Source organism: Danio aesculapii, chromosome 7 (assembly GCF_903798145.1).
Source record: "Danio aesculapii chromosome 7, fDanAes4.1, whole genome shotgun sequence".
Taxonomy (NCBI): Eukaryota; Metazoa; Chordata; class Actinopteri; order Cypriniformes; family Danionidae; genus Danio; species Danio aesculapii.
The window spans coordinates 70,896,888-70,917,753 of NC_079441.1; the positions used below are offsets into that span (position 1 = coordinate 70,896,888).

The following is a 20,866-nucleotide window of genomic DNA, read 5'->3' on the forward strand; positions in this document are numbered from 1 at the left end:
AAATATTTATTTATATTATGTTTATTATATTTTATTAATATTTATTTCTTCTTTATTTTCTATTTTTATTTTATTTATTTACGTGTGTACTGAAAAATTTGTCATTAAGATCCATTTGATGATAATTTTTTGTAAATAGATAAATAAAAAGATAATAAATATTGTTTCTGTAAAAGAGGACACTTAACGAACGGAAGATTTGAAACACACGGTAAAATGCTGATTTATGGTCGGCGCCAATAGCCTAGTGGTGTAGCATCATGGTGTTCGCGGCGACCCGAGTTCGATTCCCGGCTCGAGGTCCTTTGCCGACCCTTCCTCTCTCTCTGCTCCTACTAATTTCCTGTCTGTAACCTCCACTATCCTATCCAAATTAAAGGTGAAAAAAAAAAACTAAAAAAATGTTGATTTATGTGTGTTTCAGATGATCAGTAAATCCGTGAGCTCTCCAGATGTCCATGAATTTATCATGTCTAAAGACGACTTTGAGCGCAAGGAGAAGAACAAGGAAGAAATTTATTCTGGCTTTATTAGAAACAGGAAGGTGAGTGAGGTGTAAAGCAGCATGTGGTTGGAAATGCCAAATTTGCACTCTCTTTAGGTGGGTTTAGACCATTAAAAGAGTTAACATTAATATCACATTTGCTGAATAAATTCTGACTCGGTGAGCATTACACCCATGTGATCAATCAGCGGCCTCCATTATGCCTTCATTAGGTTACCAATACTACAGTCAGTCACTCTAACTTGATGAAAATGCACCTAATTTGGCATCGTTTATTTATTTGCGAGATTTGAAAAGATTTGCTGCACAATAGGATGGTAACCCGGCTATCGTTGGCCTCTGGATTTAGTTTCAAAGTGTGTGTGTTTCTATGCAGCCTGGAGATTCTTCACATGTGGATAAAAGCGAGGAGATGTTTCTGCAGTCCATTGTGAATGAAGAAATTGGAAAGGAGAGTTTTACAGCTGTCGTCATCACTGGGATACATCCGGAGCATGTCAATTACCTCAAAAAGCATTTGCATCTGTTGACCAGAGAGTTGGCGTACGTCTCAAAATCACACACACCCTTAAGATTGCATATTGCTTGTCAATTATTTAGAGTTATTTAGCAGAGCATTTAGCACTTTTAGGTTATATTGGGATTTCTTTTTGTCTTTGAGTCACATCAATATTAATGGGTAGTTTTTAATCTCAATAGCCCCTTTCACACATACAGACCTCTCCAGCAAATTACCGGCAATTTTCCAGAAAAGTCTGTTTGTGTGAACAGATCCTTTTCGAAAATAGCGGTAAATTCGTTTAGGCTATTTTCCGCAAAGAGAAGTTGTAACATTGGGAATGTTGCGCTGTGTGAACGCAGAAGGAAGATTGCCGGAAAGAGCACGTTCACGATTAAAACACGCTGACGTGAGACGTGTACTTCAGCCAATCAGAACATTCAGACGCATTCACATCCGCGCTGTTTATGAAGATAAAAGCTTTTGAATGCTTTTCCAGACACATCTAGCTGCTAGATGGTAACCAGATAATGTTTCTATGATCCTTAATGCCAACTGTGTAAATAATTATCGATAAGATGCTTATGATAAGCCGTTGTTTGTTTACCTTCAAGCTCTGCTTCCTTCAGTTGCTTGATGCCAGCACACACACATATTATGTACATCTCGACATGTGAAAGTGTCCCTCTTTATGTTTTCATCGAAGTTGTTCACAATACTGATCCATCCACAGAGTTTGTAATGTAGTCGAATGTTTACAAATACAAGCGCAGCCGCTTAGAGCTCATTTCTGGTTAATGATGTTAGAATTTATCAGTGTTTTGGAATGGATGTATAAATGGTCTTTTCCGGAAAAATTCCGTAACGTCCTCGCCTGTGTGAACAGCGCTTGTTTGAATTTACCGGTAAAGTCGTTCCAGAATTTTCCGGAAATTTACCGGTATCACTGTGTGAAAGGGGCTATTGGGAATTACAGGTTCTTTTAATAAAAATAAATTGGCAGAATTTTACAGTTTTAGATACTGAATGTTCACATTACACATATCATAAGCTTGTGCTTCATCCCACTCCATTTTCGACCATGTTGAAATGTATTCTTTTCTTAATGATATTTTATGTATGATACTTTGTTAGAAAATAAATCAAATCAAATCATGTTACACATTACACGTTCGTATTAGCAGTAAATTGTACATAATTGCATGCAATATATGTAGCCTATATATCAAGTACATATTATTAAATAATGCTTAAATGAAATTACATGTTTTTATTTATTTATTTTTTGCACTGGTTTTCCTATTTTCAAAAAGTTTTTTGGACACCGGGAGCAAAATGTTGGATTTGACCCATTTGTACTCAGAACTACTTGTGAACTATCTGCTGCTGCTTTCAGTATATGGCAATAAATGTCATGTAAAATGGCATTCAAACTCACATTGTTAGCATTTAACACTGAATAAAGCACATGAGCTGTACCTGAGGTAAACACTGTTAGTGTGTCCTGTTGTTCAGCTGCAAGAATTAGAAGCCGTATCTAATATATCAGTTTGAGGTCTTGGTTAGAACAAAAACTCCTTTTAGTATGGAGAATATTCCTTCTATCGGGTGCCGTTGCTTTTATTTAGAACATGATATAAATCAGCCTTTAGGCTCGATAGTCAGGCTCGCTCCTGTTAGTCGTCAATCTGGCAACCTGCACTTGCTTTTATTTTGATCCAGGAATATAATACCTAGTTCAACCACTAAGTGTCAAACTTACATACTGCACCTTTAAAGTAAGGAAGTCATACAAAATGTGCAGGGCAGGGGGGCTCAAGGACTGCAAATGAGAACCACTGCTTCAAGGCTACCCTTGGGTTATTTAGTTCTGTTTACTGTATTTCAGGCATACTTACCATTACTATATACATGGTGTTGATGGAAACGTCAAGAGTGAATTGAAAAAACCGGACTCTTCCTCCAACATTGACATTCAGGTACAGTTGCTTGTGTGTTCTTTGCATTGAGAGATTTTATGCATGCTTATAGCAACTGTTATTACATGTCATTTGCTCAGTTATGACATTTTAAATGCAAAGATGACATTATTACAACCTGTTTTTGTCTTTATGACAACATCACATTACCAAGACAACATAACTTGTCATAAATGATTGTCGTGAGGCAATAATCGTGTAAGGAATCGTTTTAGGATCATGTTTTCAGTGGAAAAAACTCTATTTGACATTAAAATGTCTCATTAAAAGTGTCGTTACTCAAATTATTTTTAAGAGCGTCATTAATATTTAATGACATTTTAACAACAAATTCAGCTTGAAGCACTGTAAAATTAATATTAATGACGCTGTTATAAAATTCAAGACATTTATAATGGCTTAATGGCAGTCATGTTTATGACAGGTTTATGACAATTTTGTTGTATTGGTAATGTCAGGCTGTCATGACAAAGACAAAAATAGGTCGTGATGTATTTGTCAAGTTGTCATAACACACTATCATCTTTGTATTTAAAATGTCACAGCAGAGCAAATGAAAGTTAATGACATGGTGTTATAAGCATGCATAGACTCTCATTGACATTCATGTCATGATTATAAATGTCATGACAGTCTTATGAACACCCCTTCAATTAAAGTGTTTCATGTTTGTCTCTGTTATTCATGATGTTTTCTCTGAATCTCCCTCAGATCAGTTTGTTTGAGCGCTCGACTCGAGTCCCCTGTATCTATAATCTGCGGGAGGAGGAGAACGACATGCAGACGCTCTATGTCCGGTCATCTGCTAACACGTTTGAGTTTAAAGCCACCGGAGCCAAAGATTCATTAGTGGAGGGATTGATCCGCTATCATCCTTTTCTCCACGATCGAGAAACTTTCCCTGTGGAACCAAGCAATACTTCAGGAGGTTCTGTGATCAGCTTAACATATTCATGTGGAATGACCCACTTATTATTTAATAAAGTGGTTTTACAGTAATAGCCAATTCCAGCTTGAGTGCTGATAAAGTATGCCAGATATGTTTCTCTGTGTTTTGGTTGTTCAGAGGATGAAGATGAGGATGAAGATGAAGTTGATGAAAAATGTGGCCTTTTGAATGCTGAAGGCCGTGACAACCGTCCCATCTTTGAGTGTTTCTGGAACGGCCGGCTCATTCCCTACACCACAGTCTCAGAGTAAGCTTCTGATTTAATATGTGCCAGTGACTGTTTAATTTTCCAGTGGTCAATTATTAATACTGAAGGGTCTAGCCAACCCTTTGTATCTGTTTTATCAAAAATGTTCGTTTGTATCAGGGGTGTAAAATACTTGTAATTTTACATAAGTAATTTGAGGTCCCGTGAAGTGCTTTGAAATGTGAATTTTGTTTTAATGTTTGACGTAATCTCAACTTAAAAATATGAATAGAGGGTGGGACATAGTGTTTCTCCTCCCCTTTTGCAAAAAGAGCCAATAGCGTTGTTTTAATCGCAGCTCTGCCTGTGAGAGTGGTTGAGTTGAAGCTCATCAAATGAAAAGCAAACGACAAGCGTCCTGAAGGTGGCAGGGCATGTAAGATACTAGAGAGCATTTGATTGGTCAGAAGATTTGATGAGAAACTGAAGCCTGAGGAAACGTGAATAAAATCATTGATCCATTTAGGTAGCCGTGACAAACTGCGAGCTTTACATGTTTATATCAGGTGTATATTTTCTTATCATGAATTTGGTCACTGTTTTGGAGCACACTAGCCTATAGATATCCTTAAAACAGACTCATCAGCGTGTCCGCGGGGCCTTAAAAAGTATTAAAAGTTAATAAATCAGTTATGAGAAAATTAGGGCCCTTAAAAGGTATTAAAAATGACATTTTTACGAGGTCTTAATTTTTGTCCAAGGTGTTTGACTCCAAAAAAGCATAAATATATTTGTTTTTTTTTCTAATATTAACACCGGCATGCTCAATCCATGTAATTGGTTCAGGCCAGGGCACATCTGCCCAAGCTCCTCCGTGCGAGTGATGTCACGTAATTTGTGACAAACACGGGAAGGTGATGTGACGCTCTCCACATGTAGCGAAACAGACAGCAAAATGGGAAAATGTAGACGAGCTTAAACAGTGGCTGAAGCCTGTCGCTTAAAACAACCGTGATTTATTCTTTCAAGCTTTGTTTCTTCCGAGCTTATCTGAGTTCTGTTGCATGATTGAGCTCCATTGATTCATTTAACTACAACTGTTTATTAAGTTAAAGGCTGAGGTGGTGATGAGGTCTTAAAATACTCTAAGGCAGGCATGTCCAAGCTCGGTCCTGGAGGGCCGGTGTCCTGCAAAGTTTAGTTCCAACCCCAATCAGACACACCTGGGCTAGCTAATCAAGCACTTACTGAGCTTTCTAGAAACATCCGTGCAGGTGTGTTGAGACAAGTTGGAGCTAAAATCTGCAGGACACCGGCCCTCCAGGACCGAGTTTGGACACCCCTGCTCTAAGGTCTTTAAAAAGTCTTAAAAAGGTATTGAATTTACCTTTAGGATTCCTGCATATACCCTGCTCATCCTAACTTAAATATGTTTTATTATTGGTTTGTGCTTTCCTGTGTTTATGTAAAATGTCATTTTTGTTGAATTCTCCTTGCCTTTTTTTCAAATATAGCACATTTTATGCATAAAAATAACTAATTGGATGCCAATGCAATATATTCAGACTTGTTTACGTTCATCTTTAGAACAGAAATCAGGTTAAATGAAAAAAAAAATGCATTTTCTATCACAACAAAAAAGAAAAACACTTGTTATTCAGTCGTCGTTTTCTGAATTATAAAAAAAATACTCGATATGACTCTAAATTATGATATTTTTATTTCAAATTAGGAAGAAATGTAGATTTGTACATTTTGTAGTAAAATAAGCAATATTATTTTGTTATTGCAGTTAATAATTTTGTTTCAAATTGTCCCAGTTACTTTTTATGCATTGAAAAAGCTAAACAAAAATAAGAAACCCCCAGGAAAAGTACTTTCCATACCTCTAATTTGCTTGAGTGTATGTACTGTATGTTGTGTATCTGGTTGCATTTGTGTGTACGCATGTGTTTGTTTGTTAGGTTCAAGTGGTGTGAAAGACCCAAGAAAGTTGACATCACCCTGCTGGAGTGTTATAACCGTATTTCAGGCGTTCTCTTCGCCAATGACAGATTCCAGGTCAGCACCAACAAACTCACCTTCATGGATCTGGAGCTCCAGCTTCGTGACAAAGACACCATTTTTACCAGAGTGAACAACGGCCAGGTGTTGAAACACACACAGCACTGAACTCTGGAGGACTCCAGATTGACTCTGCTTAGTAAACACAGTTTTATCTGTTTCAGCGAGTTTCAGCGAGTCCGCGAGTCAATATGGAGAAGGAGTTTACCAACTGGTTGAAAACATGTCATGAGAGCTTTGATAAGCAGGTATGTGTCTGTCTGTGGAAGATTAAGTGGCGGATGCTGATGAAACGCTGATGTTTTTAATGCATTACACAGTTGAAGTCAGAATTATTAGCCCCCTGTATATTTTTTTTCCTTAATTTCTGTTTAATGGAGATTTTTTCAACACATTTTTAAGCATAATATTTTTATTAACTCATTTCTAATAACTGATTACTATGGAGTCAATCTAGGGCCAAATATACTTGCAAGATAAAAGAAAATTTTGCAAACAAAAAATAAAGAATTGAGCAAAAAAATAAATAAATATGTGCAAATTTTCAAAAATCACAAAGCAAAAATAAATTTTTGAGTAATAAAAATAGACTCTGCAAAAAAAAATAAAGAACTGGGATAAATTAAGTTCTGAGAAAAGGGGAAAATTAAGTTTTGAGAAATAAAAATGAAATTTGCAAACAAAAAGAACTGCAAATAAAATACTGAGCCTTGTCAAGCGAGTTCTTACACGCTCAACAGAAAGGGCTGCGATGGGCTCTAATGCGCTGGAGCTCTTCACAGATGAGTGACACTGATAAACTGCAGCGGCGATCACATCTGATCCATGATAGACGCGGTGAAGAAAACTCACTCTGCAGACACGCTCATTTCTGTATCCAGAAGTATCGCTGTTACAGCCGAGAGGAGAGGAAAAGTCACGCCAACAGGTCAAAGGGCCACAGTGAGAGAGAGAGAAATGGAGTTTACTTTCATTTTCTCAATCGCAGTGAAACTGGGGCTTCTGCTGTAAGTCTCAGTGAAAGGCTGTCCAGCAAACTCATAAGCAGTGAATTGTGCACAGTTATCTGCTTTTTAAGTAGCTGGAGTGTTATGATTACTCGCGCACGCCTCCCTCGCCATAGTAAGCTACCACGACATAGCGCATATGAGATAAATGATGTCAGTATGTAATAACCGGTTATGATTTTCACTGAACCGATACTGAATTGTCTGCGTCTGCAACGCTGTGCACCGAAGAAACAATTAAATTTGACACCCCTAGTTTTTGCAAAGTAAATGTGACAGGAAACAGGTTAATATCCACTGCTGTATGGATATCCGTTATTTTAATGTACAAAATAATCCTGATTTAAGTCCACAAACAGGAATTGAAGCGTTTTCTTTTATAATTGTACTGACACTATGTGGCTGTGGTGATAAACTACAGCGATTTTACTGACTTTAACTTACTTTATTACAAACATGCACTGTTTTAAAAACATTTTAAACATTAAAAACTCATTCTTGAGGTGCTGCTGATCACAGAGAGCTGAACAGATCTTTTAATCCCAGTTGCTTTGCGCACATCCTGTTTTGTTGATATGATTATATTATATGTTACTATGGAGACCTGTTAATGCGCGGCTGTCAATCAATTCGGTGGGCTGGGAAAACAGGTGGGCTTCAATATCACTGGGATTTGGATCCTATTTTAATGTCAGATGTAAACAATATATTTTGTGTGTATTTTCAGGTGATGTTTCAGGGATTTCTGGGTAATACGACGCGCACAGACGTACCCAGCAAACATCTTCAGTCTCCCTGGGCTCTATTTAAAACTATTCAATGGGACGGCATAACTTACAAGAGAGGACAATATGTGAGATCTATTAGTTTTCACTTTTTTATACAGTCTCATTAAACTACACTACAGTCCTGTTTAGGGCTGCATAATTATTACGACTTTTAAACTTAATATATCGTGTATAATAAATATTAGCACAATGTCATAAACAAATGCTTTTTTTTCTTTCCCATTTTTTTTTTTAGGTCAAGACTAAGAAAACTAACCCCATCATGTATGGCTCTATACTTCAGTTCTTGCTTTATGGAGCATATGAAGGTGATGTTTACGCCACTGGAGGATTTGCCCAGATTGCATTGGTGAGGGGATTAAGAAATATTAATATTAAGAATATTTTTCCAATAATCCACACACTAAACCTCAACTATTATCATCTAAACCTCAACTATTATATCTATTAGACTATTATTATAACTATTAGAAGAACACTGCACCTTTTGTGAAAGGCTAATTTTAAGTGCTCTAGAGGTAAATGGTTAACTTAAACCATTTTTAAAAGCATTCAGCTGATATACTGTGTATATAATTTTTTTTTCCTGGTGGGGTCACTATTAGCTTAGCTTAGCATAATGAATTGAACCAGATTAGACCATTAGCATTTCCTTAAAAAAAAGGAGTTTTGATATTTTTCCTATTTAAAGCTTAAGGCTTCTATGATTACATCCTGTAATAAAATCATTGTGTCTGATGTGTTTCTGCAGGAACCGAAGGAACTGTACGATGAGAAAAAGATCGTTCCCATCTTAAAGATTGACAGGGTAGCCACAGCAAAAGCCATCGAGGAGAACATTGAGAAAGAACTCGCAAAGTTAGTGCTGCCATTTTATCTTTTCTGTTTTAACTTGACATTAAACAACGATCCATGTGAATTAGGGTTTCGGCTGATAGACGATGCCATCATCCATCGCCAATAGACAAAACGATTCTGAGCCGGCATCGCCGATCCTCCGTCACGCCCCCGTCGCAAACCCGCTCATGAAAAATTCACACTTATGCCCCGTTTACATTTATACGTCTTTTAAAATGGCATTTTAGAACGAATATGATCCACATCCATACCGTGTTTTACCTAGCATTTCTAAACAGCCCTCCGTCCGCTGAAATCGCACATCATGTGACCACACACACACAGTGTCATGCGTTTGTCTGAGCTCCAGTGAGCAGTGCACGTCAGACAGTTCATCAAGGATGTACCGCTGGATCGTGTCTCACTATAGTTGTTAAACTTGATATTCAGACATCCCAAGTCTCTCGGAAGCTCCGGATGCCCGCAAACGAGTGATAATCTCCCGGAAATCGCGCGTCTCCCACCCGGTCCTCAAATAAGTCGCGCACCCTTCTCACCCCTCACCACCGCATCCCTCCTCGCTCTTCAGACACGTCGCGCAAACACTGCCTCCAACGACGATGCCATCATCCATCGCAATGTTTCACATTAGACATACGATGCCAAATTGGTCGACATCGCCCAACCCTAGTGTGAATTACTGAAGAAATCATTATAGTAAATCATTGTATAGTTTATAATAATTGACTTTTTGAAATAAATATGACAAAACTACAGTCTTTGCATAGCCTAATACATGCCCAGCACTTGATTCAATCGCGTTAACCTTCGCTAAAATGCTCCTGCATGGCACTTTTTGTTTTTAATTCTCCCTTTTTAAAGGGCACCTATGGTAAAAAATCTACTTTTCAAGCTGTTTGGACAGACATATGTGCATGTATGGTGTATAGACCGTCATATACCGTATATATACACACCCAGTGCTTTTTTTTTTTCAATTTAACAACATAAAAATCGGTGGACCAATTGGAGCGGTTTTCAAATCGACCGCAACTTTACGTAGGAGAGCGGTCCCCCCGCCCACCAATATTGATTGACAGGCGCGTCATCATATCCTCAGTTTGTTGATTCACGTCCGTCATTTTCAGCGTGAGTCGAAGCGATATCACTAAAGGAACACGCTAGCTTTATTTTTAGATGCAAGGCTCATTGGGCTCAACACAAGAGCAATATTCTCCACATTATCACGCTAATCGGAATTATTGGTTGTATCTTTAGGTAGGTTTGCAAACATGTGTACTTCTCATTGAGTCTACCTTATACTTCAGCCGTTTGCATTTCTCGCGATCACAGAAGCTCCCTGTGATATTAACTAGGCCCTGCTGTACCTGACACTGTGCCATGCGTTTTAGAATTCTAAACATAGGTTTCTGTCAGGGTACACACAACAGCGCGACGATTCGGGACACTTCATGTTTCTGCCGCGCCACAGAGAGTGTCTGGTGTCTCGTGTCGTGGCTTCGAGTGACGCATCCGGTGCCTCAGTCAAAGTTAATTCAGTGTGCGTGGTTATTAGTCTCGGTGTACAAGCTCGGTACTTGAAACTAGCACACAGTTGGCTGTAAAACTGTACAAAGACACATGATTTTGTACTCTCTGCTTGGTCTGTATCCGAGTCGTATATGTACGACTGAATGCTGATCCTCTCACCCCTGCTCCCTCTCTCAGTCTGCCCAAACACAGAGCAGGTGAGCTGATGGCTCCGCCCCCTTGTTACGTTGGGCGGGAAGCCGGAACTAGTCTACATGTGAAGCAACACACCCATAAATCAGCGAACTGTGGACACGCCCCCAACATGACACTTTTTAACACATTATAATAAAAACATCTGAATTGTGTTTTAAATTGAACCTAAACTGGCACACTCAGAAGAACCAGAATATTAATATTAAATCATAAAAAAGAGGTCAACTATGTGCCCTTTAAGTTTCACTCGGATCGGTTTCGCCTCCATTTCTGCTTTAACAAATGGGTTTAAAAATACAAAGCAAAAATCAGTAATAATTAAACTCATCCGCAATTAATCATAATGTATTTTTTTATTACCCGACCCGTGGATTATCTGCAGCGCCAGCAGATATAACCACCTTCCTCGCGTTACAAGCTTGCATAATAAGGTAATGTTAATAGCAAACAGATTTTCACTGCACAATATGTTTCTTTTATCTTAGTTTGAACCGGTGGGATCAGATTAGTGTAACCCATTCCAGGATAACACACAAGTTTCTAATAAGTTTTCCTCCAATATGCTCGATTTGCAAAAGCACTTCAACTATGAACATGTTTTATTGGATTGTGTTGGATTTATTTCTGTGGGGAATTTATTTTATTCACTGCATGAAGATTTGATTTAGTCTTATGAAGAGATTTTTAACAGTGTTAAACCAAATACACTTTTTAGTACAATATACATTGATATATGAGTATAAATATCTTGTAAATTTGTAAAATCGTAATATAGTGTTGTCTCTAGTATACATTTTCTTGCCATGAAAATAGGCATAGAAGCTGGCATGGTGTAAAACTCAATCAATTAAATTTAGTTTGCTGTGTGGAACTTGTAATAATATTAATAACTGTTAATATTAATAAATACTAGTGACTGTTATCAAATAAAATGCAACTTATTTTTGTTTTTGTTAGACTTCCAGACCGGTTGAAGATTACTTGGCCTGAGGGAAACGGTTGGGGAGACAAAGATGCGCATCCAGCTGGAACACCAATGGGTAAACAGACAAAATCACATTAGGAGTGTGCAAAACTGACAAAAAATTGATTTGATCAAAAACTGATCACAATGTTTAGCATATATATTAATACTTAGGCTGTTTTAGATCTGGAGGATTAGATAAATGGCACTAAATCCAGCAACTATGATATTATTTTTATACTTTACTATATACTTTAGTGGATATTTTTAAAGTGTGTCCCCAGGAATAATTTAAAGTTATTTATCAAAAGTTGAAATTAAAAATAATTTTGGATGTAATGTTGTTGTTTTTTTTTGTGTGTGCCATTTATTATTGAAATATGAAGTTGTTATTGAAATTAATATTATGATATATGTTTTTGTGGTCACATGTTAAACATTACTTAATTTATTTATTTACGTTAAGTATGAATAATCTTAAAACTGGGATGTCAAACACAGTTCCCGTTGCCCTGCACAGTTTAGCTCCAACCCTGCTTTAATACACTTACCTGTAGGTTTCAAACAAGCCTGAAGGACTCAATTAGTTTGATCAGGTGTGTTTAATTAGGGTTGGAGCTAAACTTTGCAGAGCTGCGGCTCTAAAGGAGCTGAGAGCTGAATTTGACACCTGTGTTGTGAAATATTTGTTTATCATAGTTCAAGATTTACTAATGCATTACTAATGTCTAAATTCATGCTTGTATTAGTTAATACACCACAAGTTAACATGAACTAACAATGAACACCTGTATTTTCATTAACTAACATGAACAAATACTGTAATATATTGTTCATTGTTTGTTCATGTTAGTAAATGCATTAACTGACATTAACTAATACAGCCTTATTGTAAAGTGTTACCAGTTTGTTATACTCCCTCCATAAACCAGTTTACTATACCAACAGCACCACAGCATGTCTGCATAGACCTCATGCTTATGGACTTTTTTTATTGTCTATTTTTAATGTTTAGTTTAAATCTGTTCTCATTCAGGTCCAATTAAAGTGGAGATTTTGAACAGAAAAGGAGATTCGATTTCTCGTCTGCCTGGAACTGGCAATACTAAGAAACTGGTGATCGAGCTGACAGTCACCTGGCACTGTGAGTCACATCTATATCATTATTGTCAGCACTCAGTTCTTTTATTTTTATCAAGCAATTCGATTTTGTCCTTTGCGATCCAATTGGATTGTTGGAAGATTTAGGAATGGATGAAGGTAGAGCAGAAATGAGAAACTGATAGCCCCGCCCCAAAGGACTGATAGCCCCTTCCTAAAGGACTGATAGCCCCTCCCTAAAGGACTTATAGCCCCTTCCTAAAGGACTGATAGCCCCTTTCTAAAGAACTGATAGCCCCTCCTTTAAGGACTTATAGCCGCTTTCTAAAGGACCGATAGCCCCTCCCTAAAGGACTGATAGCCCCTCCCTAAAGGACTTATAGCCCCTTCCTAAAGGACTGATAGCCCCTCCCTAAAGGACTGATAGCCCCTCCCTAAAGGACTGATAGCCCATCCCCTAAAGGTCTAATAGCCTCTCCCCTAAAGGACTGATAGCCCCTCCCTAAAGGACTTATAGCCCCTCCTTAAAGGACTTATAGCCCCTCCCTAAAGAACTTATAGCGCCTTCCTAAAGGATTGACAGCCCCTCCCTAAAGGACTGATAACCCTTCCCCTAAAGGTCTAATAGCCTCTTCCCTAAAGGACTGATAGCCCCTCTCTTTAGGACTGAGAGCACCTCCCTATAGGACTGAGAGCCCCTCCCCTAAAAGACTGACAGCCCCCGCTCTAAAGGACTGATATCTCTCTCTCTAAATCACTGATGGCCCTTCCCCTAAAGGTCGAATAGCCCCTCCCATAAAAGTCAAATAGCCCCTCTCCTAAAGGTCTTAATAGCCTCTCTCCTAAAGGACTGATAGCCTCTCCCTAAAGGATTGATAGCCCCTCCCTAAAGGACTGAAAGCCCCTCTCCTAAAGGTGTAATAGTCCCTCCCCTAAAGCACTGATACCCCCTCCCCTAAAGGTCTAATAACCCTTCTCCTAAAGGACTGATAGCCCTGCCCTATACTATACAATGTTTTAACAGTGTTAGCAGTGTATTGTTTTCTTCCATTGTTGTATTGTTTTCTTCCTTCAGCGCCTAAGAAAGATGTCCAAACTAACTCTCACATTGCTGTTTATTCACCCAAGTGGGAGTACTGGTTCAAGACCATGGGTAAAAATCAATAAACGATCAAATTCAGAATCCTTTTATTAAGGAAGTGATGATTTTGCCTGGATAGTTTTGTCTTGTAGTACACAAATGTGTGTTTTGACTTGCAGAGAATCTCACTAAGCTTGGGAAATACACATTGCAACTGCAGACCAAGCTGAACGACAGTTCAGACAGCCAATGGGTTGGAAGAAAACTACCCAATTACACCCTCAACTTTACTATTAAAGGTAAAACATCCTTCCTGCATCCCAGTTCATCTACATCCTAAAAGTATGGACTCTTTGTGTGGAAAATGTACAACATTTGAGTGTGAACTTTTGAGTATTCAAGCTTAGGGACATACCACTTCCTCATTAATGGGTCATTCTGTTGCTTAGTTACGTGCCCTGTCAATCATCTTGTCACATCAGACTTTTTAAATTAGGCTGTAAGAATTTTTTTTCTTGCTGTAAAACATTTTAACATTGGAATCATGTGGGATGGACTCTCTTTTGAAGCAAACCTCTAGTGGCCAGTCGATGAATTGCACTTTCAGATATTTCCACTTGACTTGAACTCAAATAATCTCCTGTCAGATGGTGTGTTAAATTCTCTCGCTTCGTATGTTGTGTGTGTGTTTCTCCAACAGAGGGTGAAGCAGTATCTTTTACCATCGGTCAGGTTTCCTCCTCTGTCCATGTTGGAGTTCCCTTCAGCGTCCCTCTAGACTTCCGGGATCAGTTTGAATATCCCACGCAGCCTCCCAGTGGCATTAAACCCCAGCTGGAGTGCAGGTATGTCAATGTGTAGAAACACACACCAGTTTTGTGGAAATAAATGCACACGCTAGGGGCTGAACAACTTTTTTTTTAATGTTATTAAACAAGTTGCTGATGACGTCATCAATAAAACACAGTTTGCAAAACACGCCACAATTTGCTATTTATTCACAGGAAATACATATACACAGTGCTGTTAGACAGCTCATAACACGTTGGAAAAACAGTTCAACATCACCAATGACTAATTTTACTGGAAAACCAATGTATTGTCAACACTGTTTATTTTGTTAATAACGGCGTAATGTTAGCACAGGCTAATTTTTGTGCAAAATAAATGCAGTCAACATACTGATCGTAGCTCGTACTTCTAACAATAACAGAGATATTTAGTGTAAAAGTAATGCATACATCATCTTCATGCAGTACATCAAACACCAATAGAGTGGAGGAACTGTGACATCACCTTATAGGTGAATTGGCTGCTAGCATAAAATTGGTTCCCTCGATAAAATCCCTATAGGATTTTCCCATAGGCTTTTCGAAGATTGCTAATAACAAGCTCTGTGTTCAAACACAGTTCATTACACTTACACGCTTTGTCCAGCCAGATAATCCTCACATGAAAATACAACTTTTATTACTTGTGGGTCTTAAATGCGAATGCAAGAACTGAAAAGCTAACATTAGGCTACAAACGGACTACAGTGCTTTCGGGGTGCTCGCCTGTGACGCCAGCACCGCCCTGCTACATATAACTTTTCAAGCTTATTTTTAGAAATATGGTCCATCAAAAGTTAAACTATCTAAAATAAATCCAGAAATTGATCCCATGTGACAGATGCCAACAAGCTCCAGCTACCCTCTACCATACCTTCTGGCTTTGTCCAGAGTTAATCTCTTTTTAGACATCAATCTTTAAGTCAATATCTGATATTTTTCTTCAAAAAATTGAACCGTGTCCTTTAGTGGCACAGTTTGGAATTAATCCTACAAATGTATCGCTATCATCTTTGCAGTCAAATGTATTAGCCTTTTGCTTAATAATTGCTGAAAGAATTATCCTATTGAACTGGAAAAAACCTTCTCCGATAAACTACTTTCATTGGATGTATGACCTGTTACAGTTCATTCAAATTGAAAAAATTAGATATACAATCAATGGCAAAACAGAGGATTTCTATACTGCTTGTCAACCTTTTCTGTTGTATTTTAAAAAGTAGCTTTATATATCCCGTCTTGCATATTTAACCCTGTCTGTATGTCTTTTTTCTTCTTTTTTTCCCCTTATGCTTTTGAATGATACAAACTTATCTAAGAGTGTATTAGGAAAAGAAATTGCGTGATATTTAACATTTAAAGGTAATGGCCTACTTAAGTGTCGACACACAGTTATGATGAGTGCGGGTTTTCCTTTTTTTTTTTTTTAATGGTTTGGTTTGTTTGTTCCTTTTTTGTTGTTGTTGTTTACTTTATTTCCATCTCAATATGGTTCAGAGAGTAAGAAATGTGTTTAATTACCACTCAGTATTTTTCTCCTCAACATTGTGAAAATAATGTGTTGTGGTTTTTCTTTCTCTCATTTGTAGTACCTCTCTGATTAAGAATTGATAATAAAAAGAGTTAAACTAGAAATATGGTATATTGTTCTGTAAGCTGCCATTTAGTTTAGGCCATTAACCACGTGATCTGCTTAGCGTCACTAGTCGACGTGAAAAAGCGTCACGGCACAACACAGCGGAATGAACCGCCAGCTTATCCCGCTTATGTTTTACACAGCGGATGTACTTCCAGCTGCAACCCAGTACTGGGAAACATCCATACACACTCATACACTACGGCCAATTTAGTTTATTCAATTCTCCTATAGCGCATGTGTTTGCACTGTTTGCACGACACCAGCACGGGGAGAACATGCAAACTCCACACAGAAATACCAACTGACCCAGCCAGGGCTCGAACCAGGGACCTTCTTGCTGTGAGGCAACAGTGCTAACCACTGAGCCACCGTGTCGACCCCCCCCCCCAAACACTTACACATACTTTTTAAAAAAAATTTTAAAACTTCCTGATGCATCAGATTTTGAATGGCCTGTCTGATTTATAGTGAGAATACAGAACAAAATCAGCTCAGATATTTCCATATTAGTATATAAGACTAGAATGCATATCATTTATTGCTCTAAATCTCCCAATAATCGCAAACCAATGCTGCAAATTAAGAAAAGATGCTGTAAAATTGACAGAATTGTGCCTTTCTTTCTTTTCTTTTTATTAAATTCCTTTTTTTGTCTTTTTTTAAATTGTGTTACGACCCTGGTCTATGGTCAAGTAAGTAACTTAAAAAAACACTGGACAAATAAGAATAACTGGAGTCGGGTCCTTTAGTTTGTCTTTTTTTTTTTTTTTTTTTTTTCTTTTTTTTTAAACACCCAAAATGTGAAGCTAAATACTTCAGAGAGGACCCACAGAAAAATAATAAACAAAAATATATCCCCTACCTAAACACCCAAATGAAACTAAATGCACCTAAAAAATAACAGAAATAAAAATACAAAAGCTACTTCTATTTTTTCTATAAAATATTTACAGGAAAGAAAAGTGTGGCACCCAACCCCTACTGCTTCTCTTTATTTATATATATATATATATATATATATATATATATATAAAGAACAGTATTTACAATAACTAACAAACAAACAAACAAACCAAAAACAAAATAAAAAGGTGGTGGAAAACGTGGATGGATAAACTACAAACAAATTTACACACACACCAAAACGGGAATACACGATCAAAAATAACACTTGCAACTATATATTTTTTCTACAACACCAAACAACGCGCCAACCAACTCGCCCCCTCTCACTCCACGCCCGTTGCCCCTTTTTTAAAAGATGCCCTGGGTCACTCCAGCCAATCCCAGAGCACGTCGTCTGCGGTATTAGGGCGGGGTCTGTGGTGAGGAAGAAAGAGACACTGTTATTTTTATTTCTTATACTTGTTGTATTTTATATTCTTTTTTTATTCTGGTTTACAGAAAGCATTTTGAATTACCATTGTGCATGAAATATGATATACTGTAAAAAAAAAAAACTGTCCTTGCCTAAAATAAAATTTTAGGCAGCAACAATCTCCCACTGGTTTAAGAGAAACTTTCTGCTCATGTGATTTCAACTGAAGTCTCTTTGTTCTGCTGTCATGTGAAAATCAGAGGCTGGGGGCAGAATTTAATAAACAGTAGTTACTTTTCTGAAGCTCTGCCTTCTCTTCTGAAGCATCTCAGCTCAACAAACTCAAACTCTGTCTTCCAGTACTAAAATGCAGAATCCAACTCAATCCGACTTTTCCTAAATACAGGAAAACGTGCATTACCTTGTGTTTTCTAATGCAATAAAGTCTCTTTGTCTCTAGTTCACTAAAGTTGAGTCATGATGGGATCGCGTTTGGGACGACTGCTGTCATCAACAACGTGAGAGCCTTGGGAAAGATCAAACAGCAAGGCAAGGTTAGCAAAATCTTAGTAAGAGTGGTGTGTTCTGTCTTGATTGTGACTTTGTATTGATTGTTGTGTAGTTATATAATAGTATATTTTACTTCATATAACAAAAATGCTTACAGTTACTGTTTTTGATAAGGAGTCTGTTCAATGTGAGTGTAAGAATTTGTTAACTTAAAGGGACAGTTCACCCAAAAATGAAGATTTGCTCGCTGTTTACTCATCCTCAAGTGGCTCTAAACATTTATGAGTTTCTTTCTACAGTCAAGAATATATTTTGAGGAAAACTAAAAACATGTAACCGTAGCATTCTAAAAGGAGGAAAAACAAATACTATGCTAGTCAATGGTTACAGGATTTCAGCATGATCATTTGATCTCCATGCCAGATCAAATAGGATCTAGCCCCGCCAAATCCTGTAAGAAATTGTCTACGTTTACATGGACATCAGTAATGGATTTATTTGTCTTAATCTGAATAAGACAGTAAAATGATTAGGGTGTTTACATGAGCTGCTTTTTGAATGTTCCTTTCATGATCCCGTTTTACATGTTATAACACATAATTTGATTAACATCATTGTGTCACCATGCTATCCACATTTCCTCCAGTGTTTCATGTAATTTGGGGTGTTTCATTTTTAATTTGTCGACTTTAACTGCAGTTTGGCACTTTCACTTTCAGTCAGGAGCATTTCATGTATGCCCCCCTGACAAACGAGATACTGGATGCGAGGAACTGCTCTAAGAGCGTTGATTTAATGCAATTTGAGACCGCACGCCGTATGGGAAATAAACTCTGCATTTCGCAATGCAGGTGGCTGTGGTCCTTCACTGACTCGATAGGTGCAGTGAATAGTGTCAAACAGCCGTGTGTGTACAGACTATCCTGTCGCAAAATGCAAAATCCTACACGTCTCTTAATTCCATTTCTGTTTAGTTCAATCAGGGTCATCAGAAATCCCTGTTTACATGGTAGACTCTTAACCAGAGTATCGTCTTAATTGCATTAAAATCGGATTATTGGTGTCCATGTAAACATACTCAATGTCTGTTTCTTTGGTTATCCGGACAACAAGCCAGCAGAGCCGCCCAATACCCAAACCTATTAACCAGTGTTCAACTGAATTAACAATCTCCTATCAATATAGGAGTTGACTGAGAAAGCCAGAGAGGAGCAGAAGCAGGAGACGAAGTAATGATGGTAAAGAAAGAGCAGAGTTTATTGAATAATCTTAGCTGCGTATGTGTCAATGCCAGGACAAATCGAACAAGTGTTATAAAATTACTATATAAAATTACTGCTTCACCACATTGTCCAGAGACAATACAGACCTTGAAATGGAGATCATCTCTTATCTCTTACTCTTGAAAACAAGTGTCACTTGAATCCACAGAGTCATAAGATAACAAATGTAAAAAAGGAAATGATAATAAAGCAATAATTATGGGAAAATAGCAATAATAAAATGTTAAACAATCAAATGACAATCAAATCATTAATGAATGATATATATTATATAAATGGCTAATGATCGTATGATTAAAAAATAATTAAATGAATTCAAACAAATGAAAATAAAACACAACACAAACAAAAGGATACACACTTAAGTTTGCTGCAAGGATTCTCAGATCCTTAGATTCTTCATGATTATCAAACAATATTTTCTCTTTTAAAGGCAGAATGAACTGAATTTTTACATTTTACAATGCTCTATAGAGGTCTACCTATACTGTTAGCAAGATGTTTACATATAAATGCATTAAAATATTATTCAAGCTCATTTCTATAGCACTTCTCATAATTCTTGTTTCAAAAAGCTTTGTTACATTACAATTACAATTGTAACAATACATTACAATTGTACATTACAATCACTAGGAGAAAAATATGAGTAAAAAGTGCGTAGAGTACACCTGTCAAGCGTATACACAGTTAATCTGCACAAATTAGACAATATAATGTACTTTTTTAAAAATATGTATGCATAAAATATATATTCAATGAGGTTATCTGATTATTATTATAATAAGAACATTATTTGTGCATTGATCAAGGGTTTGCGATGTTCTTGCAGGGTTAGAAAAATATTTGAAGTATTTTTTTATCATATTTTTCACATTTTAATACATTTTATCAATAAAAAGGCATTTAGAGTAACTGTTTAATGTACTGTTGCTTCTGGAGACTGTTGTAATATTTGTGTTGATGTATTTAGCGTTAATAATAAGCATGCTATTGCTGAAAATAACCGTGAAGGGTTTTTGTTTGTTTATTTTTATGCAGGGAAACTATTAGTATATAACTTGACTTTGTGCGTGTGCTTGTTTGTTAACAGATGCACACAGTAAAGGTGCGCATCCCGGGGCTGAAGGAGGACACTCAGTCTTTTCAAATAGCTCTGCAACCTGGTACGAAAAAGAAAACCGAAAGTGTAACAAAAAGAGGAATTGTAAAGCAGAATATCAAAAGTATCATGTTTATGTTACAGGTGCTCCACACACTCTGGTGGTGTTTCCAGATGGAGATGTGCTCTCTGTTGAGAACAGGACACCGGTCAACTTTAAAGTGGAGATACATGACGAGTGCCAGAATATCACCACTCATCCTAAACTCACCGTCCGCTGCCAGGTGACGCTCGCAGACAAGCACACATTTAAGAGTTATTCAGTTTTATTACACAACTCTCTGGAATGCTTGACTCTGATTGATCAATCCCAACATACAAGGTATGTTATTCCCAGATAACAACCGATTATACTAATAATGAAGACTCATTGGGGTGCTATGAGTCTCCTTGACCATTATAGAATAATATGTTAAT

General features: G+C 37.3%; 1 protein-coding gene across 1 annotated transcript in view; it reads left to right on the forward strand.

Moving 5' to 3' along the window:
* The window catches only part of smchd1 (structural maintenance of chromosomes flexible hinge domain containing 1), a 77,863-nt gene that overhangs the window by 12,010 nt on the left and 44,987 nt on the right, over positions 1-20,866 (forward strand). The window contains exons 7-24 of the mRNA XM_056462441.1: positions 425-544; positions 882-1,048; positions 2,893-2,983; positions 3,695-3,911; positions 4,050-4,179; positions 6,084-6,267; positions 6,348-6,431; positions 7,918-8,043; positions 8,214-8,327; positions 8,730-8,836; positions 11,519-11,601; positions 12,562-12,669; positions 13,702-13,779; positions 13,887-14,006; positions 14,408-14,552; positions 17,955-18,048; positions 20,381-20,453; positions 20,534-20,673. Of these exons, the coding sequence (XP_056318416.1) occupies positions 425-544; positions 882-1,048; positions 2,893-2,983; positions 3,695-3,911; positions 4,050-4,179; positions 6,084-6,267; positions 6,348-6,431; positions 7,918-8,043; positions 8,214-8,327; positions 8,730-8,836; positions 11,519-11,601; positions 12,562-12,669; positions 13,702-13,779; positions 13,887-14,006; positions 14,408-14,552; positions 17,955-18,048; positions 20,381-20,453; positions 20,534-20,673 (2,181 nt within the window). The remainder of the gene's footprint in view (positions 1-424; positions 545-881; positions 1,049-2,892; positions 2,984-3,694; positions 3,912-4,049; positions 4,180-6,083; positions 6,268-6,347; positions 6,432-7,917; positions 8,044-8,213; positions 8,328-8,729; positions 8,837-11,518; positions 11,602-12,561; positions 12,670-13,701; positions 13,780-13,886; positions 14,007-14,407; positions 14,553-17,954; positions 18,049-20,380; positions 20,454-20,533; positions 20,674-20,866) is intronic.